The sequence below is a fragment of the Aptenodytes patagonicus genome, chromosome 6 (genome assembly GCF_965638725.1).
Source record: "Aptenodytes patagonicus chromosome 6, bAptPat1.pri.cur, whole genome shotgun sequence".
In the NCBI taxonomy this organism is placed as follows: Eukaryota; Metazoa; Chordata; class Aves; order Sphenisciformes; family Spheniscidae; genus Aptenodytes; species Aptenodytes patagonicus.
Window position 1 is genome coordinate 43,264,099 of NC_134954.1, and position 25,871 is coordinate 43,289,969.

General features: G+C 42.9%; 1 protein-coding gene across 2 annotated transcripts; it reads left to right on the forward strand.

Annotated features, from left to right (window-relative positions):
• The first annotated feature begins 1,709 nt into the window (after positions 1–1,709).
• On the forward strand, positions 1,710–24,252 carry CCDC150 (coiled-coil domain containing 150). 2 transcript variants are annotated; one of them, XM_076342266.1, is made up of 24 exons: positions 1,710–1,870; positions 2,158–2,375; positions 2,471–2,649; positions 3,237–3,305; positions 3,544–3,660; positions 4,512–4,641; positions 6,239–6,282; positions 7,134–7,226; positions 8,211–8,318; positions 8,857–8,978; positions 9,165–9,342; positions 9,687–9,755; positions 10,281–10,373; positions 11,595–11,678; positions 14,816–14,985; positions 15,383–15,476; positions 16,123–16,289; positions 16,987–17,113; positions 20,755–20,937; positions 21,549–21,617; positions 21,694–21,855; positions 22,193–22,279; positions 23,224–23,343; positions 23,936–24,252. In XM_076342266.1, exons 1-24 carry the CDS (start codon positions 1,725–1,727, stop codon positions 24,053–24,055), a joined length of 2,949 nt encoding a protein of 982 aa, XP_076198381.1. In that variant the 5' UTR covers positions 1,710–1,724; the 3' UTR covers positions 24,056–24,252. The 2 variants fall into 2 exon arrangements, with proteins under 2 accessions (XP_076198381.1, XP_076198382.1); XM_076342267.1 differs by lacking the exon at positions 2,158–2,375 and having other exon boundaries at positions 1,816–1,870.
• Positions 24,253–25,871: the final 1,619 nt, after the last annotated feature.

Consider the following 25,871-nt stretch of genomic DNA (forward strand, 5'->3'; position numbering starts at 1 on the left):
TTTTAAAAATCCACTTTTCACTTCCAGATATATATTTAATAATAGGATCTCAACGTGCCCTACAAACCAGTTCAAGCACGTATTACCTCAACATATTAGAAGCTTCAGGCAAAGCTGAGCCCAAGTGATAGGTCGTCAAAAGGTATTTAGATGTGGCCACGCTGCATGCTGAGCGATGCCTGATCCTGTGCGAAATCCTCAGCTGGGAATTAGGCGCTCACGTTCCCTGTTCAATGCATGGGAAGAGTTAAGTCGTACATAGATGCACCTCAGAAGCCAGATGAGCTGCCAAAAGTGAAAAGGAGATTCTAAATCTCTAGTATGGATATCTTAAACATCTTTGCTTGAGTCCCCAGAATATCTACTGCTTAATGGTTGCAGCATTGTTATTTGATGCCTGCTTCAGACACCATTTCCAGTTTCACTGCTGTATGTTCTAATCAGGAGGCTACAAAGTCAGTTTCCCTCTCTGCATAAAAATGAAACTCAGTAGACCAAAGTGGTACATTTTTAAAAGAGTGACACCTCAGATGCACAGTGGAGGCAGCATAACTCAGTAAGGTTGCTGATCTGTATTAAATGACTGCATGCCCGTTAAGTATAAAATACTATGCTTGCTTAGGGCCCAGAGTGAAATGTCATTTGATATGCAGTAAATTGATCATGTATAAAAATAACAGCCTACAGGTTAGCATGCTCCTGCAGAGCATCCTCCCTATGGAGGTTTGAGCCTACATACCCTGCAAGCTGATTTTAAACGCTTTCAAATGCTAAAATACTTCAGTGTTTTGTTGTAAAACATGCTTCGCTGTGAGAGCTATCTAAGCATGAGAATAAAGCAACAAGTCACGTAGCCCTACTGAAGACATTTACGTTCCAGCCACCGTGCAACTCAGTCCCGTCCCACTCTGTGACAGGAGCGCACCCGGCTGCGCGCCCCCCGCTTGAGGCCGGGGCCAGCGGGGCTGCGCGCTCCGCCCGGCCTCTCTCCTCAGGGCCCGGCCGGGGGGCGAGACCCGCCACCCCGCTACCCGGGAGCAGCACCCCTACCGCCTCTGGCCGCGGCGTGAAGGGTCGAGAGCAGGAGAGCGGCGGGGCAGGTGGGGGCCCCGCGGCCCGGTCCGTGCGTGATGGGGAGCCGGCGCGCCGGCGGCTGCCGATGCCGCGAAGGTGTGAGGCGGGTGTGAGCTGCGCGGAGGGAAGGAAGAGAGGAGAAACAGAACCTCCTGTTCAAATCCCAGGACCCCGCTCACGAGTAGCGGCTCAGGCGCACGCTGACACCGGAGGGTGAGGCCGGACCCCGGGGCGCCCGCCCGCCGCGACCTCACACACTTAGCTTAAACGGCCGTCCCGCGGGAAGAGGGGACTACAGCTCCCAGCATGCCCTGGCGCCGAGCCTGTTGCGCACGCGCTTTCGGGGTGCCTTGTCCCAGGTTCTGGACGGCCGCCGCAGATCTCGGCGCGCATGCGGGATCGGCCGCGCGGGGAGCGGGTGGGTTTGAAGGGGACGGAGCGCCATGGCGGTGGGCTGGCCCGGCCACGGTGGGTGGCGGTTGGGGGTGTGGAGGGGGTGAGGGGGCGCGGCGGGCCGGGCCGGGGTGCGGGGAGGGGGAGGCCGGCGGGCGAGGTGCCCCAGGCCAGGGGCGGCCGCCGTGTGGGGGGTGCCTCAGCCACGGCTGGTGCGGATCCCCGCAGGGCGGGAGCGGGAGGCCGCCGGAGCGGCTATGGCCAGACCAATCGTCATGCCCACGAGCGTCAGGGCGACCGCGCCCGAGGCCTTCACGGTGCTCCACCTGAGGATGAGGATAGTGGAAGAGCAAACCAGTGCACTGGTGCGAGACCTGGAGGCGCTCAGCGTCGATGGGCGGAGGTAGGGAGAAAGCAGGGGTAAGCTTTTTCCTTCTTGGAGAGCTCACACTTTTGTTCATTTTCCTCATCTTGTTCCTCTTTGCACCCATTTGCCATGCTTTGCTCTTCTCTCCGTGAGGGAGCTGGTACTGGCAGAATCAGCGAGAATAGGCTACAGCAACCTCGGGGCACAGGAAACCTTCCAGCTCTATGAAACGTGGTTTCTGATCTAATCGCATCTGTGATGCACACGTGCAATGTCAGGTAGGAATGCATACACAGAGTAGGTCAGTCTTTTCTCCTTTTCAGCCTCGATCATTTCCACTCAAAGACCTCAGAAACACCTGCTAGTCAGCCAGCCGTTAGCCCTGTGCAGGCCAGGGTAGCATTTGTGGGAGAAAATACACTGTGGAAAAACTGTGAAACACTGGTGAATCGAATGTGTCGTTTAGAGAGTGTTGTACAGACACTGAAATTAAACATCTTCCGGCTGCAGACAGAAAAGGAACTGAATCCAAAGCATGCAGGTAGTAAAAAAAGGTTTTTTTACCACTTCATTCTTCATTGTTTCTCCATATGCTTTTTCTGTCAATGAAAGTTTTTTGCCTTTTCCTTGTGGCAGCCCAGTTGGAGCAGCGCCTGAATGCAATCCACAAGGAGCATTTGCAAGAAATGAAGATTGTACAGCAAGAAGCAATGAAGTTGCGCCAACACCTAAGTGATATGAAAGAGGCTGAAGAAAAGGCAAAAGAAGAAGTTCAGAGACTGAGTACTGCTCTGGAGATTACAACTGCATCCAAGGTACAAAAGGTTATGATCTTATTATAGTTTCAAGTATTAACAGACTTGTTTTTAAGTGCATTCATCTCCGACATAGTTAAACAGAAAGTATACTCAGCTGGAAAAAGGAGTTTATGATATACTGTTGGCAGTAAGAGCAAACACTTTTGATAATGAGAATCTGTGCTTCCATCAATTAAAAAAAATTACATAGCAAATAAAGAATAAAAATATTTGAGATTTGTAATTTCTCATCTTTGTGACTTAATTCATCCTAGCTTTCATGCGTAGAGTTCTCAATAGCTTTTCTGTTTTTCCAGGAACTTACATTTCTCTGGTATTTCAGTCTTACACTTCTATTACTATCTTCCCTGAAGAGAACTTCAATGGAGTACGTCACTCAATCTCATTAATTGCATTAAAGAATGCGTTGCTGCTTAGTGCTTGCACTCTTATATTCAGTGCTTCAGAACAGAGAACATCAGATTAGAGATAGAAATCAAGTTCTAGGTGTTAGCGTGGCAGTTGCATTTTATAATACCTATTGCTTTTGCAATAGTTAAGAACATGAAAGGATAAAAAATATCTGTTCCTTTCATCTTCTTTAGATGGATGTAGTGATTGCAGCTGAGGAGCTGAGGAACACAAAACAGAAAATTAACTGTAGACTTCAGGAGGTAAGTACAAGAGCAAGGAGCTTAGTAGGAGGCTGAATTTGCCAAGCATTATTTAAAGATTTGAAGATGATCCTTAAATAATATTCTGGGTGCAATTTTGGAATGTGCACAACCCAAAGGAACCTGCCAGCCACACTCATAACTAAATACCCAGACAGAACATCTTTCATATATGATCTCAAGTATTTGTTCAATCTACTTAATTAGACCTGGGTCAGAAAGTGTTTATTTTTTCTAGCTAACAGAACAGCTGTCCCAGGAGATCAGCCTGCGGGAGTCTTTGGAGGAATCCCAAGCAACTGTGATGTGTCATGTACAGGACATGGAAACAACAGTAGAAGCAGAACGGAAGCAGGTTTGAGAAACTTTCAGTTTTCTTTTGTATCTGTTTTCATTTTCTCATCTGTGAGGAAAAGCAAGGACTTGGATGTCATTCCTAGAAACCAATTAAAACACTTTATAACTAGAACATTTTGTACAAACGTTGATCAGAAGAGATCATGTAGTCAAACTTTCTGCTCAGAGTAGGATTATCACAAACACTGGATTGGGGCAGTGGTGGATTTGTCTAGCAGAGTTCAAGGACTGTGATTCCATGGCTCCTTTAGGGACTTTCTTATAGTGCTGCAGTAATGTTCCAGTTCAGATTTTTTTTCTAGCATCCGATCTGAATGTTCCAAGCTTAAATTTGGGACCATTGCCCCTTCTTAAACCATTCAACGCAACTGAAAAGAATTTGACCTCATAATCTTTGTAACTACCTCTCAGACTTGTGGGCCACAACTGGATCCTGCCTTAACTTCTTCTTCACCAGGCTAAACAAGCCTCTTTATAATTGAGGTACTGATAAATAGATAGAAAATGCAATTTCTAAAAAATGAGACAGACTTGTTCAGTGCCTTGAGTGTTGCATTTATTTTCATCTTTTATTGCTTGATCTTTTCTGTAATCTTTAATTGTGCAAACTTGTTAGATTCTGCCGGTCATATAAAGATGATTATAAGCATATATACACTGTGTTACATATAGAAATTGAGTTGCTTGCCATAAAAGTCTTCTGTATAAGATTGGGACAAGCAGAAAGAGCGGAGAAGCTGATCAGGCTATATCTTTTCCAGTTAGATCAACTTTTCAGGCTCTGAAATTTGCTTAGGTTTGCCTGACTGAATTCTGCATCTTAAAGATTAATCTGTCATATCATTGCAGGTACAGATATTACAGCAGGACTGCCAAGAGTTGCGCAAAGATGTCCAGCTAGCCCGAGTGAGGCTGCAAGAGGAGGAGGAAAGAACTGCCCAACTGGAGCAACAGTGCACACAGCTGAAAGCTGAGCTGGGTATGACAAGTGGGTTCTTGTCATATCTTTTTAGCCCTTCTCTCATGGCTTCCACAGTGAGAGGAAACAAGCACTGAGGTCCTCCAGACCTGTGGCAGGTGTATCAGTCAACAGGAGTGGAGGGCAGCTTAAGAGATGATGAAATATTAAAGGCCTTTAGTTTGCATGTGATGTTTCTAAAGCCTCTTCTTACCTAGAGGAAACTGACAACAGTGGTAATCAGGGTAATGAATACACAACAATAATATGAAAAGATTCCATCAGCATAAATTCCTTTTCAGAGGAGACTTCATCTAGCAAGTAACCATTAACGCATGATTCCTGAACTGATGCGCAAGTAGAATGCCCATTGCTATTGAGTCTTTTTGCAGCTGATTAAAAAAAAAAAATGTGCTCTATTAAACATCAGTATAAGGACGAGCATCTGGGGTAAGCCTCTAGTTGATCTCATTTAGATTCCCAGTCTATTGATGTGAAAGTAGCTGCTTATAAGGGAGCTAAGTGGCATTTAATGCACGCCAGGGTAGGGGGAAGCTCCATATTGTCAAAATTAAAGGTAAATGTTCCTAACCTAAAGTCTGTTCCTTATTCCCAAATAACTCACAGTAACCATGCCTAAATCCTAGCATAATTATTGTTCTTGTGATCCTTCCCTCAGGACCTATTTCAAATTTCTAGCTACTCCTTTTACAGAAGTGTTCCTGTTTCCCCTATGTTTTGTTCGTTACTCTGTGAATCACACATGCGATAATTAACCCGTAGCTCACAAAAGGCAGCATTTCTGCATAAGGCATGGCAAGAGCAGAGAAACTTGTCATGTGGCAGAGTTGGCTGAATGGAGGAGACTGATGGCAGAAGAATTCTTTCCTTCAGAATAAATCCTTACACAAATGACAAATTTAAATGAGACGTACAAATTTTCTTCTGTATCAAATAATCCTGCTGATCAAGGCTTTTTCCCCTTTGTTAATTGAAGAACTTTTGAGTGATCCTTCGATGATACCTTGGATGTCATAATATTTTGGCTAGATTTCCCTCCCTACCCTGCTCGTGCTGAATTGTCTCGTGTCTTCCTTTTTTTCCAGTATGTTATACAGCACAGCAGAATAAGAGGCTAGCTATTATAGGCAGGTTGATTCAAATTCCAGCAAAAATGCTTCTGCTCTTAGGTCTGTATGGTTTAAGCAGGGATCTAACTGTTGTTCTTCATCAATGCACAAAAACTTGTAAAGTTGCATATGGGCTGTGGATTATAGTCAGGACAAATCAGTTGCTTACACACTAGACAGATGAATAAGAGACTTAGGGTAATTTGATTTGCTCAAGCGATCACAGAAGCGTGTGTAGCAGATTGGCATGATGGCATGCTTAATTTTAAAATTAAATAAATTACAATTAATTTATGGAAAGTACTTCAAAAGTAATTTTGCTGAAATACTGAAGTTAAAGTGTTAAAGAACAACACATTTGTAGAAGTCTTACCTGTTTGTGGCATATTCAGTAACTTAGCTAAACTCAATCATTAAATCAAAATGTCACTTTTTAAAATTACCAAACAGATAACAAAGTGTGTCCTGACATTCTTTTCTATTTTTAGACTCCAGGAACTGTATCATTTCCCAGCTTGGTGAAGAAGCAAAAGTAAGTTGTAAACAAGTATTGGTGAGGAAAATAGCTAAATAAAGATCAGAACAGCCTATATGGGGCCTTTCAAATGTACCACACTTCAGAGGCAGAATTTTTATGCGGACAAATGCCAAATGCGACCAAGGCTACTAACTGTTGAATGTCTTGTTTTATTATTTTAGCAGTTTGGGGTTGCCCTGCTTATTTTTTGAAAGATTAACTTCCATATACTACTGAAATATCAAAACAATGATACGAATGCCTTCCTTGGAAAGCTAGAACTGACCACGAAACACAGTTGTGGTAGCACAGGTATTGCACGCAGAGGAGACAAATAGATGGATTGGTGATTAATACTACAGAAAAATCAGAACCTTGGTCAACTGGATACTAAATGGGTGAAGAGGGATGCTTACTGCCTATGTAGGGACTGTGTGTGCTGTCTGAAGTCTTCTCTGAAAGAGTAAGTTTCAGTGAAGATGAGGTAAAAGTTCAGCTTAGATGTGGAGTCTCACAGCGCTGGCAAAGGTACAGTTGTGAATTGTACCACTTCTGGCAGGGAGATCTTTTAAGTTCAGAAGTATTGAGATTAATTATAGTGGAGACTAATAAGTTTGATCTCAGAAGGATATGAAGTCACCCTCAACTTTCAAGGCTAAGTTAGAGCAGGTAGCACTTTGGTTATTATTTCAAGGTATATTTTGGAAAGAGGCTTGTACTATAGGAGCCATGTCCGGTGCTTGCAAGAGCACGTAGCCATGTGACAATAGCTTGAAGGAAATAGGCAGGTATGATATTTGTGAAGTGCCTGGCTAAATGACATTTAAATTTTTTCTCAGTGGATGTTCTGTTTTATTGCCCCTTAGAATGCACAGCTGTCCTTTAGCAAACAATGCAAAGAGAATCTGCAACTTCAGTCTAAAATGACCGCCCTGCGAGAAACAGCAGAGAAAGTACAGGTAATGAGAATAGCTACTCTTCTTTTTAAAATAGAAATAGAGTATAACAAAACAAGTGATTAGTGAGAAATGATTATACATTTACTGGGAAGCCTCAAGTGCAGGTCAGGAGACAAAGTTTAGTGCTGTCAGGTAATGCAGGCTAATGAACAATTTCCAATGAAGGAATTCAATCACTAGCCTAGGTAGCTGTTCCAGATTTCCCAGCCTTAAGGCTGGAAAGTTTTCTTCCCAATACTTATTTTGAATCAGCTTTTTTTGAAAGTGTTGTCTTCAGGGGCCAGGACATGCAGAACTACTGCTGCTTCTTCTTCTATCTACCCTTGAAATAGTATGTTTATATTCATGTAGACTCTAAAGGTGCAAAGGAGTATGTTTCTATTAATGAGTCAAATATGGAGTACCTGCTTGGCTAAAATTTCCTTTGCCTTTTGGGACAAAAGGTTGACCTCAGTACGTTCTAAAAATTTTTATTTATTCTACTTTCCCTTTTTTTAGAACATATTTTAGAAAACATTTTTCTATTTTTTCTCCTCCCCCCCAACAGATATTTGTTTATTGGACGGTGTTCACTGGTAATGGGATTTGGATACGTCTTTCACAGAAAGTTCCATTTTTCTTTGGTTATCTACAATAATTCAACTATGAAATTAGTAGGGGTCTGTTTTCGATTTTTGCCTTCTTTGCCTTAGAAACATTCCTTTTTTCTGAACTTCAAAACTAATAAGCAATCATGCTTGATTGGTATTTTAAACTGTGTTCTCTTTTTTCCCCATTACTGTAAACTTTTAACACCTTGGAATAAGTCTACCATAAATTGGGACTACCTGAACAAAATTTTGGACGCTTTCTACCTAAAATAGATTTTTCCATGTCTGCAAGAGATTTTTTAAAAGTTTCTGACAGCCTACTATGCAGAAAAAAACCTCCCCAAACCCTGAAAGCCTGTTTGTCATCCTCCTCCTCCTCCTTCTATCTAACCAGGTCCTTAATGACCACTTAAGCCAGCAATGCTCAGAGCTCAGCACCACACTCCAAAGTGTTGCCATGGAGAATACTAGACTCATTTCAGATCATCAGACCATGCTTAAGGTATGTAGCCTACTATTACAGTCCAATAAAGTTGTCTGCAGCTCAGACATTAGACAACAGACTAATTCCTAATACTGATAATCTGTGGGAATACAGTAAAATAGATAGAGCAATGGAAATTTTATAAAGGTGGTGATAAAAAGGTGTTTGTGTCCTTCTTTGGCAAATACTTATTTTTAGTACAGAAAAAAAAGTCATATGTTATGGAGAAAGAGTGTAAATATGATAATACTATTTATGGAAACATCCTATAACAACCACTGAGAAAGAGGAACATAGGAATTAATGGGCATTGGTAAGTACTGTAAATGCAGAAGCTGACTAGAAGTAATAAGGATCTGAGATTAAATACATATATAAAAGCTAGGTAAGGTGAACTCAGCTTTGACACCCTATTCAAGAATCAGCACACCACAATATGCAGAACTATAGGGATGATGCAGGAGCTCGATGACAAATTAACGGCTTTGTAAATTAATTATTCATCCCTCATCATTCTGATGTTACTGTTACTGCCTGCATAATTTTTCCCCTGTAGGCAGAACAAGAAAAGACTCATAAGCTGCAAGAGCAAGACTCGCTTCTGAATGCTGCCCATGCCAACATTCTCGGAGAGCTGCAGAGTGTGCAGCATGAGAGGGCTCAGCTTCAAAGAGAGCTGTGAGGAGTTTTCTCGTCTGCAGCCTCTGTCTCCCCTTCCTCTGTTGCATTCTCACTGCCTTGATTTCTGCTTTTCTAGCACTTGTTACTTATTAACACAGAAGGGCCAGTTTGGTATTTAATATGGAGGCCATCTGTCCTTCTGTTGTGCTAAAACTCCAGCTTGGCTATTTTGTCTTTCTTTAGGGAGGCCTTGCGTACAGAGCATGGCAAATACAGGCAGAAAGCAAGCCTTGCTGAGGAGGCAGCAACCACACAGAGACAGCTTTTGGAATGTACTGTTGCTAGACTGCAAGGTGAACTTGCGACAGCTTTGCAAGACAAAGGATCTCTGCTGGCAGAAAAGGAAAATCTTCAACAGGAGGTACAGAAATCTTACTGATTTAAAGCTATATTCTTGAAAGCTGCTTTTGGACCCACATTGCTAGAGTTCTTATTTACATACTAGTTTTGCTTTCAGAACGATTATTTTTTGCTATTGCAGTGGCAAGTGTGACATATTCTCCCCTTTCCTACTATGCTTATATTTTGACTTGTAATGTTTCCTCTCTGAAGTATGAAAAGGAAGAGAAGACAGGGCAGCTCTGCAGATATTATTTCTAAACTTCAGAGTTGACTTGCAACCTTCAGATCAACTGTTCTGAAGACGTGTAGTATTTCTATGAATCTGGATGTTTTCAGGTGATGATTTCGCATTTCTTTTGACAGATAAGGACAACAGCAAATGAAGCAATACAGGAAAGGAACAAATTGGAAGTAGAAAAAACAGAGAATGAGGTATCTTGCAATATATATGGCTGTTCTTTAAATTTAGTGTTGTCTTTCTCCAAGTTTTCCTTTCATTTTGCTTACTCTCTCTTAACTAAATTATTTCCAAATAATGTCATACTTGCCATAGCCATATTGCTCACTTTGCTGTTTGATATTTTTCTTGTCTAAACGGATGTGTCCTTTGGAGCAGCAATCCTACTGCTACCTACATAAGGCCCTATTTGTGGTAATAAGTTTGTTATGCTACTATGGCAAATGATAAATAATTTTCAGCTTCTCCTAGCTGTTTTACCTGTGTAGCTTCCTTGCATGTGCATAGCCTGGAAAAGGAAAGGTAACGTTTGTGGTATAAATGAGAAATTCCTTAGTGTTGTGACTGAAGTCAGCATGATTCTTTCACTGTTGCGGAAGAGCTCCCTGAAACAGGAGAGACTATCCCTAATCCATATGTAGTGCTGAGGTTTTGTGGTATTCATGTGACTGTGGAAATCTTGAAGTGGTACGATTAGAGTTGGATTTTCTTGTTCGTAGCTAGAAATGGTTTCAATGAAATTCGCTTTGCAAACGCTAGAGGAAGAGAACAAGAGGCTATTGGATCGCTTGGCTGCACTGGTACATGAGCAGGTAAGCCGCTAATAAAGTAGGTAACTGATGACCTAACTGATAAGCAACTGTAGCAGGAATCGAGGTGCACTTTGAAGTATTTTATGGAGAGTGGCTGATCATATTAACGAATCAAAAAGGGGAAAAAATGAAAACAAAAGGATAAGATATCTCAAATGTAACTCCATCTTTTTAGATGTCTGTGTGGGATGAGCTAAGAGGACTATATAGAGCTTCAGGTATTGGACATTTAGGTATGTCATTAAAATCCTATGACTCCATTCCATTTTCTAGTACAGGTATACAGCTTGTATATTTGTATATATATATTCAGCTTGTGTACACTGGAAGGGTATTAACAACAGTTTTATGCCCTTTGTGGACAAATTTGCACTTGGGACCTCATTCCCATTTTTAACTTGTTCCCATTCCAGTATTTCTCACTACTCTCAGTCACCTGGATCAGGATACTTGAGCAGTTCCAGAAAAGTTGAGTAAAAGCTTAGTAATACTGTGCTACCAGGGCTTTTACCATTGTTTTTTTTACAGTGTTGGATGTAATGACCAGCTGTATACATTGGAGATCCTAAGAAACACTTAGCTGCTGCTAAGGTCCTAACATCACGATGCTAAAGAAGAATTAACTGAAACACCTTTTGAGTGTTTGTTATTTGATAATCAAAGTTACATTTCTACAGTAGTTAGTCTGTAACATATGTATATCTTTTTTCTGTTTAACACAGAACTCCTTTGGCAGTCATCAGTTAAAGAATATGAATCAATAGAGCATTCAGAACCTTAAAATGTTGCCTGATTTTTATTTTTTTGGTATTCTTTACTGTCTTTCTAAGTTATTTTAATTCTGTCCATGCCTTCTAATTTTTCTAGTTATTTTTGCTTCTCTGTTCCCTGTTGTCAAAGATTTCTTTCATCTCTCCATTTCTGTTGCCTGTGGTTTTAGGACAGTGGCCTTCTTGTGGCCATCTGGAAGGTTGTACCAATTTGAGCAGTTCTTCTGAGCAGCTCTTCCTAGAGATTAAGCTGTCTTGGAGGAATTTATGCCATTTTGGATTTTTTTTTTTTTTTAATCTGTTTTAGTGTTTCACCTAATTGAAAATTTATACCTAAAGCAACAGAGGAAAGTTAAAATACTTGGGGAGCAACAGGACACTGAGCATCTTTTTTGTTGCTTTTTGCCTTGTTTTTCCTACAGAATGGTGACGTCTGCTCTTTTTTCCTCAGTATGCCCAACAGCAGGTGCAACAGGTGCTGGCAGAGCTGACTGACAGCAAGAATAAACTGACCTGTGACAAAGGAAAACTTCAGGTACCTCTCAGCATCCTATTTGTCAGCTCAAAAGGGAAACTCGTTTTTTATGTTGATCTAAGATAAGGTGGTTTAACCTTAGCTCTTCAGTACTTAATTTGGAGGGAAGTGCTTATTTATCTTCTCTACTTAGTTTGTGTAGTGTCAAGCACACATATTAAGAGAGTTCTGTATCAAAATCATCTTCGATCCTGCTCATGCTGCCTTTGGGTGACAAGATGCTGTTGATGTTGCATCTCTAGGATTTGTGATGATTAAGTTGCTTAATGTGTGAAAATAGTAGAATGGCTAAGAACCACCAGGGGGCATTAAAACAAAATATATGGGTAGAAAATTGGTTGAAAGATTAGAAACATGGAAAACCTTGTAAAAAATACAAATTAATAAGGAGGGAGGCAAACCATGGTGGTAAGCAAAAATAAACAGCGTATGTAAGCTTTTTTAAGCAGAAGTTAGCTAGACAGTAAATGAGGTGCTGAAAGTAAAGCTTTTACTTCAATGTAACCTATGTCATAGAATTTGGGACACTGGTGCAAAGATTCCTGAGTTGCTTTTAAAAACAGCACAGAATGTGTAGTGATTATTAGAGAGCAAGAAAGCTACATTTATGCGATAGTCCTAGGTCTGATGGTAGTGACAGAAGGAAGTGACCACGAAGACATCGTACTTAGATTAAAACAAGGTGAATTCTAATCTGGAATTATTTCTATGGAAGGATAAGTTAGAAGCAATTCACTTGCTGCTTCTCCTGCTATGGGACTCAGGGAAAAGAAAAAATTTGCTCTGGGCAGAGAGACATTGTCACATCACTCTGCTTCTGTGTTCCAGACAAAGATAATGATTTTCTGTTTCTGCACTAAAAGAAAGCTGAGCTATTTCGCCACATCTCTTTTCTTAATACTGAAGTGCAGAAGCTGGAGGAAGAGCTGTAGGTGCACGTTTAGATAATAGTGAGCTTTGCAAGTGCATTGCATAGAGACCAAATACACTCAGGTGAAACAGAACTTTGAGAACTTCTTACCTCTCAGAATTAGGGTCAGGCTAACTGATGCTTACATAGCCATTAGAAATCAGATTCAACTCACTTTTTCCTGAAGAACAGAGCATATGTTTAATGTTAACTGTAGCATTCTAGTCTGCAGCTGGAAACAGAACCTGATTTCATCAAAAGAAACATGAGAACTATGGGAGCTCAGCTGAACAGAGCTGTTTTTCATGCAAGTTGATTGCATGTATTCAGGCTAGAAAACACACAGTTTACAGGATTATAAAGATATTCCTCAGGATTTATTATTATTTCCCAGTATGAGAACAAATAGTTGCAGATAATACTTGTCTAGCTATATTGCCGGGAGGCAGATGGTTATTCTGCTTCAGTCTGTTCACTCAGTCTTAATAGACAGAAGTACAGAGAAGAGGTGTGTTATCCTGGGCAGTGAAACCAAGCTTGTAGGTATAAGACTATGAAGTGGACTCTTCTCTGTCACGAGTTTGCTATTCTAAGCTGTAAGTTCAAGTAACTGCATTGAGACTTCTGTTCACAAGCAAGAATGAACTCCTAACAGTAAGTGCTCTTTACAGACTCCCCTTGCTTCTCAGATACCAAAGTAATCTTGTAATAATTTTGAGTTGGAAAACTAAAGAGGCAAAAGTGACAAACTGTCAATCATATCCGTAATCTCCATCGATCTAGAAATTAGAGAGAAGATGTAACCACGTTTAGGACACTTCCCTGGAAAACAGGAGATCCTGTTTTTGCCTTCTGTTTCCAGAAAGCAAAATGAATCAAGGTTTCTCTTGTACTTTATTCTCCATCATAGAGGATGGTCCATCAGATAGTCAAAGGCAATTGGATATTATGCTGATGATTGGAATCCATGACCTAAATGCTTTTGGATTTTGGGGAAGTTAAAACACTCAGTTCCATTGGTTTGCAGATATAGAGAACTAGCTGTAGAAAGGTCTCACAGTGGGAGCAGACCAGAGGGGTGCTCAGAACGAGGGGACTGCTGGCTCTGCAGAGCTGTGACAACGGCTGACATCACAGACTTCTAATGAAGTTCCAGTTAGCACTGTGTCTCACTGCTACCAAGATACAGAGGGAAATCACATGACTTTGGATAACGTGCTGTGGAAAGTATCACAGAAGACAGCTTAAATATCTTCCTGAAGTAATGCAGACTTAGGAATAAGATGTAGCATCTATTTCTGCTCCAGTGAATAGATGTTTTGGAGAGTAGTTTTTCAATTTCTGTTTTTGGTACTCACATCTTTATTGCCTCCAAGGGCTGATTGATTTTGTGGTAGGAATGGCACCAAAAAGAAAAAAATCCCCAGCAAGGTCTTGGCAACAGAAGTCTCCTGATCGTAATGCTAGGTCAGCTGCAGGCTTAAGAGAAGAAACTATGAAATCTGATTTACATGCTTGTGCTCACCGCTCTACTTTACACTGAGTTCATTTCGAACAAGATGAACGTTCAAGAAACTCTGTGTCTGAATGTGGAGATTGTCCTAGGGTCAGCCAGAGAATTCTGTTAAATGCTGTAAAGAACATGGGAGAAAAACTGGAGAATATAATAGACATTCTCACTCCAAGATCATTGAAAACTGGACGGTCTACTGGGATTAATGAAGGAGACTTTAAGGTGGTGAGTGATGACCATGAAGTGCAAGTTAGAATGGTAGTTAATTTCAATTGACTAATTGATGACAATGAAGAAATGGCTGAAAATTAACAGGGACCAAAACCTTTGAGTATTTTTTGTTTGAAAGAGATGCAGATGAAGACTTAGGCTAAGCAACATTAGAATCAACGACTAGTTTTCACTAAAAACCCAGCTTCATGCATCTGTGGCACTTCCTGAAGCCTGCATGCCAAGAGTTCAGAAGCGTTGGAACTATCAGTTAAAACACCCACAAAAAAACCCCAAGAACACCACCACACACTCAGCTGGGGCTTAAACCAGGGGTAGAACAAAGGTTCTGTAATTAGAGGAAGCGATTTCCATGTTCAGAACCATTGCATACTCTTGGCACTGCTGCAGTCATGCAGGTTACTTATAAAAGAATCCTTTAATAAAACTCTAATAGATGACTGATTTTCCTGCTCCTTTTCCTAACGATTTCTTGTACTGCAGATGGCAAACCTGCAGCACCAGCTGGACGCAGCAAAGGATGATAACAGTAAGGTGACAACCATGCTGGAGCACGTGTTAGCTTCTCATAACAAGATGAAAGCAGCTCTGGATGTGGTACAAACTGAGCTGGGACACAAGGACACTGAAATCATCAACCTCAGAAAAAACAAGTAAGTGAAAATGATGCTGTTTCTGTGGTCTATCAGCAGTGTGGTGAAGACAGATACAGTTGAAGAGTGGCATCTTCCCCGTGGTTCTGGCTAATAAGCTATAGGACAAGTTTGTTTGAAAAGCTTCCTATATCCTTTCCTGCAACACTGAAACATACTTAGTACAAGTGAACCAAGTACACCAAGTGCTTGTAGCTAACTCTGCAAGCTTGGCAAGCCTTCTGCATCTTGTGGAAAGTAGGTAAAAGACAATTTAAGTTTAACTTCAGTGACAGGCAAAACTTAATATGGTTAAGGTAGAGAACCAAACTGTAAGATGGTTGGTCGCCACTTCAGAGGACATGTGCACAAATTGACTTAATGCATGATTTTTTTTAATCTGATTTTCCATTTTCAGGAGCCAGACTCAACAGAAAATACAGAGGTTAGAAACAGAATTGGAACACTGCCAAGCCAAACTGGTTGCCATGGGAATGCAGCACAGCAGCCAGGTAGAGACCGCATTTTTCCATAGTAACAGCCACCACTGCATTTTTGGTGTTGAGCCAAGTACCTTTTCTTTTTCTGAATACAGTATAGTGCAAGACATTCACATGAATCAAGGCAAAAATATTCTATCAACTTTTTGCTGTGGAGCAGGAAAATCATTATCCAAGTGTTGAAGGAGGCAAGCATCTCCTCTCTAAAGAAAAATTCCTTGGCACAGGTGAAGGTTTTACAGTCTGCCGCTGGATACATAATATGAACAGAGATTTCGGAAGTTTATATAGCCCTTTTTTTTCTTATTAGAATGGAGGGAAAAAGATTCCAAGGAATTGCTTTCATCTCTCCTCATAATACTTAGTGTCAGAATGATTACCTCACAATCCAAACACACTTACTATTGGCAAAGAACTTTTTTCCCCCCAAGAAAGTCATGGCTATATACATTGTTCTCATCCTTCTGACTAAGCCAGTCATTGCATTGGCATTGTAAGGATTCCCATCTAGGTGCCTGTGCTTAGGACATTTGTAATCAGACAGTTGGTGAACACGCTGTTACCTCCTGTAAGTTGATACTGACTGGGAAGGAAAAAATATTCCTTTCTAAGCTTTTTCATTTGGGTAAGTATCATCTTATTTGTTGTTACTGCACAGGTGGAACCACTTTGTAAGGCACTAGAAAGTGCCAGAATAGACAAGAAACTTGTTCTTCATTTGGAAGAAGTTCTGCAGGTCAATAATACCCTGCAGAGCAAGCTGATCCAAACTCAATATGAACTGAAAAGTAAAGAAACTGAGCATCAACAGCTGATGGTCTGCAGGTAAGACCAGATCCATGATACTACACTTGAGGAGAAACATTACTTTGCACTAACATCAGAGCTTTATGGCTTTACTCATCTATCAATATCAGCATTGACTGTATGCTGAGCCAGCAGCATGATAGATTCACGCAGAGCTATAGAAATGGGCTCTTTCACTCGTTCCCATAATGACTCTTCAACCTACTCTGCTGTACTGAGGAACTGCTTACCCAGGGTCATTATGGCACTTCTACAAACAGCTTTTCCATGAGGATAGCAGATATCACTTCCTCTTTGAAGTGGCCTGCAGTAGCTATAGCAAGGGGAGCACAGGAAGGCTGTTAAAATTCCCCACCCAAAACTGAACGTTAGTAAGTAAAACCTCAAACCTAACTTTAGGTGGAGTCTGAATCTCCTCATTATCCTTTGTCTAAACAGGCTTAGTCATTTAATTTTCTGAAGGAAAGTAAGTTGTCCTAAAGTGGTTTTTCCAAAAAGTCTATTTGTCTTGTATAGCTATTTTGAACTTCCTTTTAAATAAATGGAATATGAGATATTAGAAAACACATTCCAATCTTTAAACGGTAGTGGTGCAGAGAGTATATCCAAGGCAAAAGTATTTACAAATGGATTTGTCTTCCCTATTCTTGTGTTTAAAAAATAAAGCATACTAAATATAAACGTGAATGACTGAATTTGTTTCTTCTCTTTAAAGGGAACAGTTAATGGAAAAAGCCAAGACTGAGGAAAAGATGTATGCTGAACTCTTAGAGTCTTTGAAGAAGCAATTTCAAACTGAACAAGAGGCTTCCAGGAAAGCTGCCTGTCAAGAATCTGCTGAGGTGAGAAGGGATAGAATTAAAAGACTTCAGTGAATGATTTCCAGAGGAAGAGGTCTGCTTTACAATTTTCCAACAGAACAACAGCAGCTCATGACAAATATTTGTCTCCTTTTCCATTTATCACGGAGTTGTCCATCACTTGTATATAAGAAACATAATTTTGTCATGTGGCGGACAGGCATGTTGGTGGCCATGCATAGTGATATTTGTGCTCTCTTAACTTTTTCAAGTACCACTCTATATCCCCCGACACTATATATTTCATAGAATCATTGAGGTTGGAAAAGACCTCTAAGATCATCGAGTCCAACCGTCAACCCAACACCACCATGCCCACTAAACCATGTCCCTAAGCGCCTCATCTACACGTCTTTTAAATACCTCCAGGGATGGGGACTCCACCACTTCCCTGGGCAGCCTGTTCCAATGTTTCACCACTCTTTCAGTAAAGAAATTTTTCCTTACATCCAATCTAAACCTCCCCTGCCGCAACTTGAGGCCATTTCCTCTCGTCCTATCGCTTGTTACTTCGGAGAAGAGACCAACACCCACCTCGCTACAACCTCCTTTCAGGTAGTTGTAGAGAGCGATGAGGTCTCCCCTCAGCCTCCTTTTTTCCAGGCTGAACAACCCCAGTTCCCTCAGCCGCTCCTCATAAGACTTGTTCTCCAGACCCCTCACCAGCCTTGTTGCCCTTCTCTGGACACGCTCCAGCACCTCAACGTCCTTCTTGTAGTGAGGGGCCCAAAACTGAACACAGTATTCGAGGTGCGGCCTCACCAGGGCCGAGTACAGGGGCACGATCACTTCCCTACTCCTACTGGCCACACTATTTCTGATACAGGCCAGGATGCCATTGGCCTTCTTGGCCGCCTGGGCACACTGCCGGCTCATGTTCAGCCGGCTGTCGACCAACACCCCCAGGTCCTTCTCTGCTGGGCAGCTTTCCAGCCACTCTTCCCCAAGCCTGTAGCGCTGCATGGGGTTGTTGTGGCCGAAGTGCAGGACCCGGCACTTGTCCTTGTTGAACCTCATACAGTTGGCCTGGGCCCATCGATCCAGCCTGTCCAGGTCCCTCTGCAGAGCCTTCCTACCCTCGAGCAGATCAACGCTCCTGCCCAACTTGGTGTCGTCTGCAAACTTACTGAGGGTGCACTCAATCCCCTCATCCAGATCATCAATAAAGATATTAAACAAGACCGGCCCCAGTGCTGAGCCCTGGGGAACACCGCTCGTGACCGGCCGCCAACTGGATTGAACTCCATTCACCACAACTCTCTGGGCCCGGCCATCCAGCCAGTTTTTGACCCAGCGCAGAGTCCACCTGTCTAAGCCGTGAGCCGCCAGCTTCTCTAAGAGAATGCTGTGGGAGACAGTGTCAAAGGCCTTACTGAAGTCCAGGTAGACCACATCCACAGCCTTTCCCTCATCCACTAGGCGGGTCACCTGGTCATAGAAGGAGATCAGGTTGGTCAAGCAGGACCTGCCTCTCATGAATCCATGCTGGCTAGGCCGGATCCCCTGGTTGTCCCACTCATGCCTTGTGAGCACCCTCAAGATGAGCCGCTCCATAATCTTCCCCGGCACCGAGGTCAGGCTGACAGGTCTGTAGTTCCCCGGATCCTCCTTCCGGCCCTTCTTGTGGATGGGCGTCACATTGGCAAGCCTCCAGTCTTCCGGGACCTCCCCCGTTAACCAGGACTGCTGATAAATGATGGAGAGCGGCTTGGCGAGCACCTCCGCCAGCTCCCTCAGCACTCTCGGGTGGATCCCATCCGGCCCCATAGACTTGTGAGCGTCCAGGTGGCATAGCAGGTCATTGACTGCTTCCTCCTGGATTACGGGGGGTTCATCCTGCTCACCGTCCCCGTCTTCCAGCTCGGGGGGCCGAGTACCCTGAGGATAACTGGTCTGCCTGTTGAAGACTGAGGCAAAGAAGGCATTAAGTACCTCAGCCTTTTCCTCATCCTCAGTGACAATGTTCCCCCTTGCATCCAATAAAGGATGGAGATTCTCCTTGGCTCTCTTTTTGTCATTAATATATTTGTAAGAACATTTTTTGTTGTCTCTAACGACAGCGGCCAGATTGCGTTCTAGCTGGGCTTTTGCCTTTCTCATTTCCTCTCTGCACGACCTAACGAGATCCCTGTACTCTTCTTGAGTCGCCTGCCCCTTCTTCCACAAGCGGTAAACTCTCCTTTTTTTCCCGAGTCCCAGCAAGAGCTCCCTGTTCAGCCAGGCCGGTCGTCTTCCCCGCCCATTCTTCTTACGGCGTACAGGGACAGCCTGCTCCTGCGCCTTTAAGACTTCCTTCTTGAAGATCGTCCAGCCTTCCTGGACCCCTTTGCCCTTCAGGACCGTCTCCCACGGGACTCTCTCAACCAGCGTCCTGAACAGGCCAAAGTCCGCCCTCCGGAAGTCCATGGTTGTGGTTTTGCTGCCCCCCCTCACTTCACCAAGAAGCGAGAATTCTATCATTTCATGGTCGCTAAGCCCAAGACGGCCTCCGACCACCACATCTCCCACCAGTCCTTCTCTGTTTGTAAGCAGCAGGTCGAGCGAGGCACCTCCCCTAGTAGGCTCACTTACCAGCTGTGTCAGGAAGTTGTCTTCCACACACTCCAGGAACCTCCTAGACTGTTTCCTCTCTGCCGTGTTGTATTTCCAGCAGATGTCCGGGAAGTTGAAGTCCCCCACGAGAACAAGGGCTAGCGATTGAGAAACTTCTGCCAGCCGCTTATAGAACACTTCATCCGCCCCTTCATCCTGGTTGGGTGGTCTATAACAGACTCCCAGCAGGATATCTGCCTCGTTGGCCTTCCCCCTCATCCTTACCCATAGACACTCAACTGTACCATCATCACAATCGTTGAGCTCTATACAATCAAAACACTCCCTAACATACAGGGCCACCCCACCGCCTCTCCTTCCTCGCCTGTCCCTTCTGAAGAGTCTGTAGCCATCCATTGCAGCACTCCAGTCATGAGAGTCACCCCACCATGTTTCTGTGAGGGCGACCAAGTCATATCTCTCCCGCTGCACAATGGCTTCCAGCTCCTCCTGCTTGCCGCCCATGCTGCGTGCATTGGTGTATATGCACTTGAGCTGGGCTATCGATTTCGCCCCCGGCATCGGCACGCCACCCCTCGGCTCATCTCTAGCGAGCCTGGTTTTATCCCCTTCCCCCTTCGAACCTAGTTTAAAGCCCTCTCAATGAGCCCTGCCAATTCATGAGCCATGATCCTTTTTCCCTTGTGAGACAGCTGGACTCCGTCTGTCACCAGCAGGCCCGGTGCCATGTAAACCTCCCCATGATCAAAAAAACCAAAATTCTGCCGATGGCACCAGCCCCTGAGCCACGTGTTGATCAGGTGTGTTTTCCTGTTCCTTTCAGTATCCTTCCCTGCCACTGTAGGGATAGAGGAAAACACTACCTGTGCTCCCGATCCTTGAACCAGTCGCCCCAGTGCCCTGAAGTCCCTTTTGATCGCTGCAGGACTTCTCTCTGCAACCTCATCACTGCCAGCCTGTATAACCAGCAGCGGGTAGTAATCAGAAGGCCGTACCAAACCAGGTATTGTTGTATAGAATGAACTAATTCTTACAGTTAATGTGAACTCACTTTTTCCTCTTTCCCCTAGGTAAAGAAATCCCTTGAAGAATCCTCCTCCAAATTGGCTGAAGTTTCCTGTGCTAACAGGGAGCTGCGGCAGAAAGTAATAGAGCTGGAAAAGTCTTTGTCCAGTTACAGGGAAAAGCTAAAAAGCCAAAGAGCTCAAGTCAGACAATGCCTGGCCTATAAAGCTAACATGGAAAGGGTAAAGGTATGCACACATCTTTCAATAAAGACAGATGTCCTAGTTGAGAACTCCTTTTTTCTCCTACTCAGTAGGACTGCTGTTGATCCTTTGCAGTAGAGCTAGACTTGAAAATAAAACTAACTCTGGACTCAAATTCTGAACAGAAGATGAATAGATTGATAACAGCTACAGTAATTGTGTCGCTTTTGCTGTTGTGTCCCGTCCCCCCCGTATTAAATATGATGCCATAGGTTCCCATCCCCCTCTGGATGTACCGCTGAAGTCTAGATTTTTATAGTAGCATTTGTCCTCTTTTATCATTTTGTGGATACAGTCTACTTAATTATTGATTGGGCCAAACGTTGCTTGTGTAGTGATTAGTCCCTGTCCATCCTTTATAGCCATAGAACTTACGGTTCAACTGGTACCTGATCCTAAATGAGAATCTAGACGCCTTTGCAACTCTGCCACCTGCTTGTTCCCCTTTCCCTGGTGGGGCATGGGTTCTCTTAACTTCAGTCTCATAGGGCAAGAAATAAGGATAGGATGTGCAGACATCTGCAGAAATAGTTCCCATGTAACAGCCAGTGAGCCTGAAAAATTCCTGAAGTTTTGTTTCTCTCAACACTTTCCAGGAGACTGAATCTGAACTGAGGAAAATGGAAGCAATGAAAGAGGAGTATCAGAAGAATAATTATGAACAAGTGAGCTTTCTTGACCAGTTTCTTGAAGAGACTGATCTGCTAAAATGTTGGAATTTCATTCTTGTGTTGTCTTCAGTCACAGGACATCCAGAAATTTGTGTCAGAGTTGAAAAGTGTGCAGAGCGAGATGCAACTGTTGTTGAAAAACCAACATGAAGTGCAAGTGCAGAACAGGCAGCTGGAAACCCAGCTGGAAATGGAGAGAAGGCGAAGGCAGCAGCTGGAAAATGAATGCCAGGTAAAGTGATAACAGCATGAAAAAGTGGTGAGACACCATGGAAGCATTTTTGTGCAAAACCTATGGGTTTGTAGAAGAGGTGGTAGAAAGACTTTATGAACTCAGTCAGAAGATACTCCTATAAATCTTACTGTGTCTGCTCCAGAAAGCCCGAGTAACAACTTAACATACATTCACTATATATCTGACTTTAGAGAGAGACAGGATTTTTTTTTTTAAATGATAGAACTCTAAGCTATTTACAATAAAGATTGGAGAGTCCTTCTGTTACATTGTGATTTTTTTTGTGCCATGAAAAAATTGTATAGAAATCAATGTTACTTCTTTTTCTACCTAGAAACTGGAAAAAACAGTCAAACATCTGAAGAAATATAAAGAGGAGACAGAAAAGAAACTGAAGGAAGCCAGCATAGAGTCAGAACAGGTGAGGCTAGTTAGCATTAGAATAACAATTCATTGAAAGTAACAAGATAGTATTTCAGCATATGCACCAAGTAACCCTTTCAATCTCAGATATCTCAGACTCTGGTGAAGAGTGAGGTGCATCCTTGGCCTTTTCAACTAAGTAGCATTTATCATGCTTTCTCTTTTTTTAAAAAAATAAAGTTTTTATCTTTTCTATGAATCACTTCAATTTAGTGGGGCTTGTAAGAAGAGCTTTTGTCCCCCACAGCCTATTGTTTTTATCAGGCTCAGGATATCTGTGTTAACCAACCAAAAGTGTTGTGGCCAAGTAAATTGCCCCCCTGAGCTACTCTTGTGTTACTCTATATGTGACATCATGCAAAACCACATTTCCCACCCACCTCCCTGGCCCCAAGAAGTCATTTGTCCTTGCATCACCTCGTCCTTGCACTACTGTACCACAATATCCAAATTATTATAGCTTGCGTGAATTACTGTAGTAGTTTGGGGTGAAAATCTAGGGGTTTAGATGTTTTATAGGGTATTAACCAGCATAAAGTAAAATAAAAAAAAGTAATAGAGGTGCCCCAGCCTGAGGTCTTACGTGCTGCTTATCAGTCCAAGTACTGTTCCGTGATTAGAAAGAGACCTTAATAGCAAGAAAGTATTTCTACAGCATTCTTCAGGCAAAGTTAATCTTCCCTCACCTTTCTCAGGAGTTTGTGGTACTCAGCATCCATTTTTTACCCCCCTAAGAGAGGGGCAACTTTGTAGTGAGGACCTCTCCAATACATCCTTTTCACAGCAATGGAAGAGGGCATCATGGAGAGCTCCTACCCCTACGTACAGGAGAAAGATCCAAGTTGTGTGCTTTTCTGCCCCTTCTTGCACAGAGCTCAAAAACTGGAACACAGCGTGCATTAACTGTTCTCTCTACAGTTCTAATTACACTGTCTTGCCTAGATCACAACTAGCCTAGAAGAAGCTCACCGTTGGTTCAAATCCAAGTTTGACAGCCTGCAGCTAGAAGTTGTGAAAAAGCACCAGCCAAAGAACCCTGAAGAGCGCAGCTCCAAAAAGGAGGTAAAGAAAGCAAGCACATTCATTTCAAAGGGGGAAGCAAAGAAAATAGGTGGGAGAAGTATTCGGTAGTTCATTATCAGTCAGGATTTCAGTTTCCTAAACTTTCTTTTGTAGTTCCTTACACAGGGGTGGAAAACAGACCCCCTCTTCTAGTTTAGTTTGGTTCCTCTTCTCTTGCCAAAGGACATATTTAAGCAACAAAGAATATTACAGGTACAAGATAGCTTCAAGGGACTGTTTCTGTACTTAGGAAAGTTCTATCGCACATACTTCATGTTTTGTTGATGCTCATTAACCAAATACTTGTCTGAAAGCTGACAGCTGGTATATTTTCTTCTCTGCATTCACTTCTGTTTCAGTGGTTCTCCTTCCCCTCCTCCATACCTTTTACAGATACCCTTTCAAAAGCTGTGCTTACCTTGTCTGTGTAGATTCATCAGCCTTCTCCATAATTGATAGTTCTTATATAGCTGTGTAGTTAGCTTTTTAGAGATGTATGTATTAAACCGCTAAAACTTTAATCTCTTCTTTAGTAATGACAAAGATTCCCCAAACAGTCATCAGCTTCATAAAACATTGCATCTTTTCCCAGGAGAAAAAGCAAGCGGAACTTCCCACTCACACCTCCCTGGACAGCAGGGCAAGGACCCAACACCACCAGCTCACCACCAGGAAGGCCCACGTCAGCTGGGCAGGAAATGAGCTCACTTGACGGGGTGATTCCCAGCCCAGGGAGAGCATCACCTGCTGCCAGGAGACTCCCTGCTAGCACCCAGGTGCTGGAAGAATCGGGAACTTTACTTGATCTGACATAGTTAGATAGGTCTGTATCACTGAGAAGGCCTTGCAAATGAAAGGTGCTCACAGGGCACCCGTATATAGGGGACCTAGGAATGCTTGTTTAAATCATAAACTCTGATTTGAATTAACTCCTACCTCTCACCTTGTCTTTTTGACTCAGGTGCTTTGCATTGTGAGGCTGATATTAACAAAACTACTATTTCTAGCAAAACAATTACCCTTTATTTATCATTACTGTAAACTATATGCTCTTGATATGCTACATCTTTGCGTTCATCACTTTTCTTTTACCAGCTTTAGACTAAGGCCTGACAGGTGCTATCAAAACAAATCTCAGACTGGTTTGCAGAGGGTTCAGGTGAATTGCTGAAGACCAAGTCATGTGTCTGTGGCTGGATGCTGACGTGACTGGGACAGGGAGGAACTGGCAGGACTGGCTGCTTCTAATGTAGATGGTATCTGCGTCATGAGAGAACATGAGCCTTGGGCTATTTTAGGAGCATAGAAGGAATTCATTAGGTGTGTGATGTTATACCACGCATCATCTTACCTTCATAAGAATTAGTGGAATTTGTTCAACCTATCCTACTGTGGAACAACACACTGGGGAAAGAGTAGTTGAAGCAGATGACGTAACATCTAAAATGTTGAAGATGATTATAACATGGACAGTTTTCATGCTTGTTCGACTAAGGATCAGCTCATCTTCGTCATGGCTTACTCTTCCACATGCTTTCAATACAACCTAGTTTCAGTACAGGTGGTGTTACCCTCTGATCTGCTTCAACAGAGCTGTTTGTTTGCAAACTCCTCTGTGATACTATATTTCTGTGGGCTCTATACATGTTATTTGCAATACTTGTTTGGTTTAGTGGGGAGGGAAGTCTTGCATACCTGCGGAGCCTAGGATTAGCCTGAGGACACACTAGAATTAGCTCGTTCTGCTCCTCCAGAAATCTGGTCCTAAACTGTAACTTATGTGATAGGACTCTGGACTAATTCACGGTGACCTGAGCTGCTTCTCCTCCTCAAAGCAAACGGCTGTTCTAAGGAACAAGGGGTGGCTGAGCACACTATTAAAGCTAATGCACACCTGAGCTTCATTAAATTGTGCTGGTTAAAAGCAGGCCTATGCAATGTGGCTTTAGGTTTGTCCCAGTCAAGCTGGTTCCTTCAGAAATCAATTGGCATCTATGCCACACCTGCTCCATAAAGCTGCTTAGGTGGCTTAGCATCAGCTGTGTCTCTCTACCTCCGCAGTGCCCTCAGGCAAACAGCAGTCAAAGCTGTAATCCAGTTTTGCTTGCTATGAACTCAAACTGTAGAGTAATTGCAGCTGAAAATGGTCTTCTTCAATAGCACTTACCATTTAACACTTTTGTTTATACTGAAGGCTTAAGTAGATTGCCTAAGAAGGGACAAAAGATTGTGACCGTTGCCTGTGCAAAAGGACAAAGCATAAGGCAGCTGTGTTTGAACTGCACGTTGGCAGGGCAACAGCACCAACCACCCATCTGTTTTCCCTCTGCAGGAGTTTTTTACCAACATATGGTATACCTCAAGAGCTGGTTCTTCACCCCTTCCTTGTTCCAGAATCCCCTGCTCTCTCTAGGGCCGTGCATCTGCAGTTACTTTGTATATTGAATGCAAAGTCTGATTAGATGGCTGTGGCCATTAAACGTGGTACTTACTTGTATTTGCGTAGTGACAGTCTATGCCAGGTTCAA

Bases quoted from the DNA above. Each gene is read 5' to 3' on its own strand.
- CCDC150 (XM_076342266.1), top strand. From the start codon at position 1,725: ATGGCCAGACCAATCGTCATGCCCACGAGCGTCAGGGCGACCGCGCCC. The intron at 2,650-3,236 runs GTACAAAAGGTT...CATCTTCTTTAG, and splicing joins AGATTACAACTGCATCCAAG to ATGGATGTAGTGATTGCAGC. The intron at 4,642-6,238 runs GTATGACAAGTG...TTCTATTTTTAG, and splicing joins ACAGCTGAAAGCTGAGCTGG to ACTCCAGGAACTGTATCATT.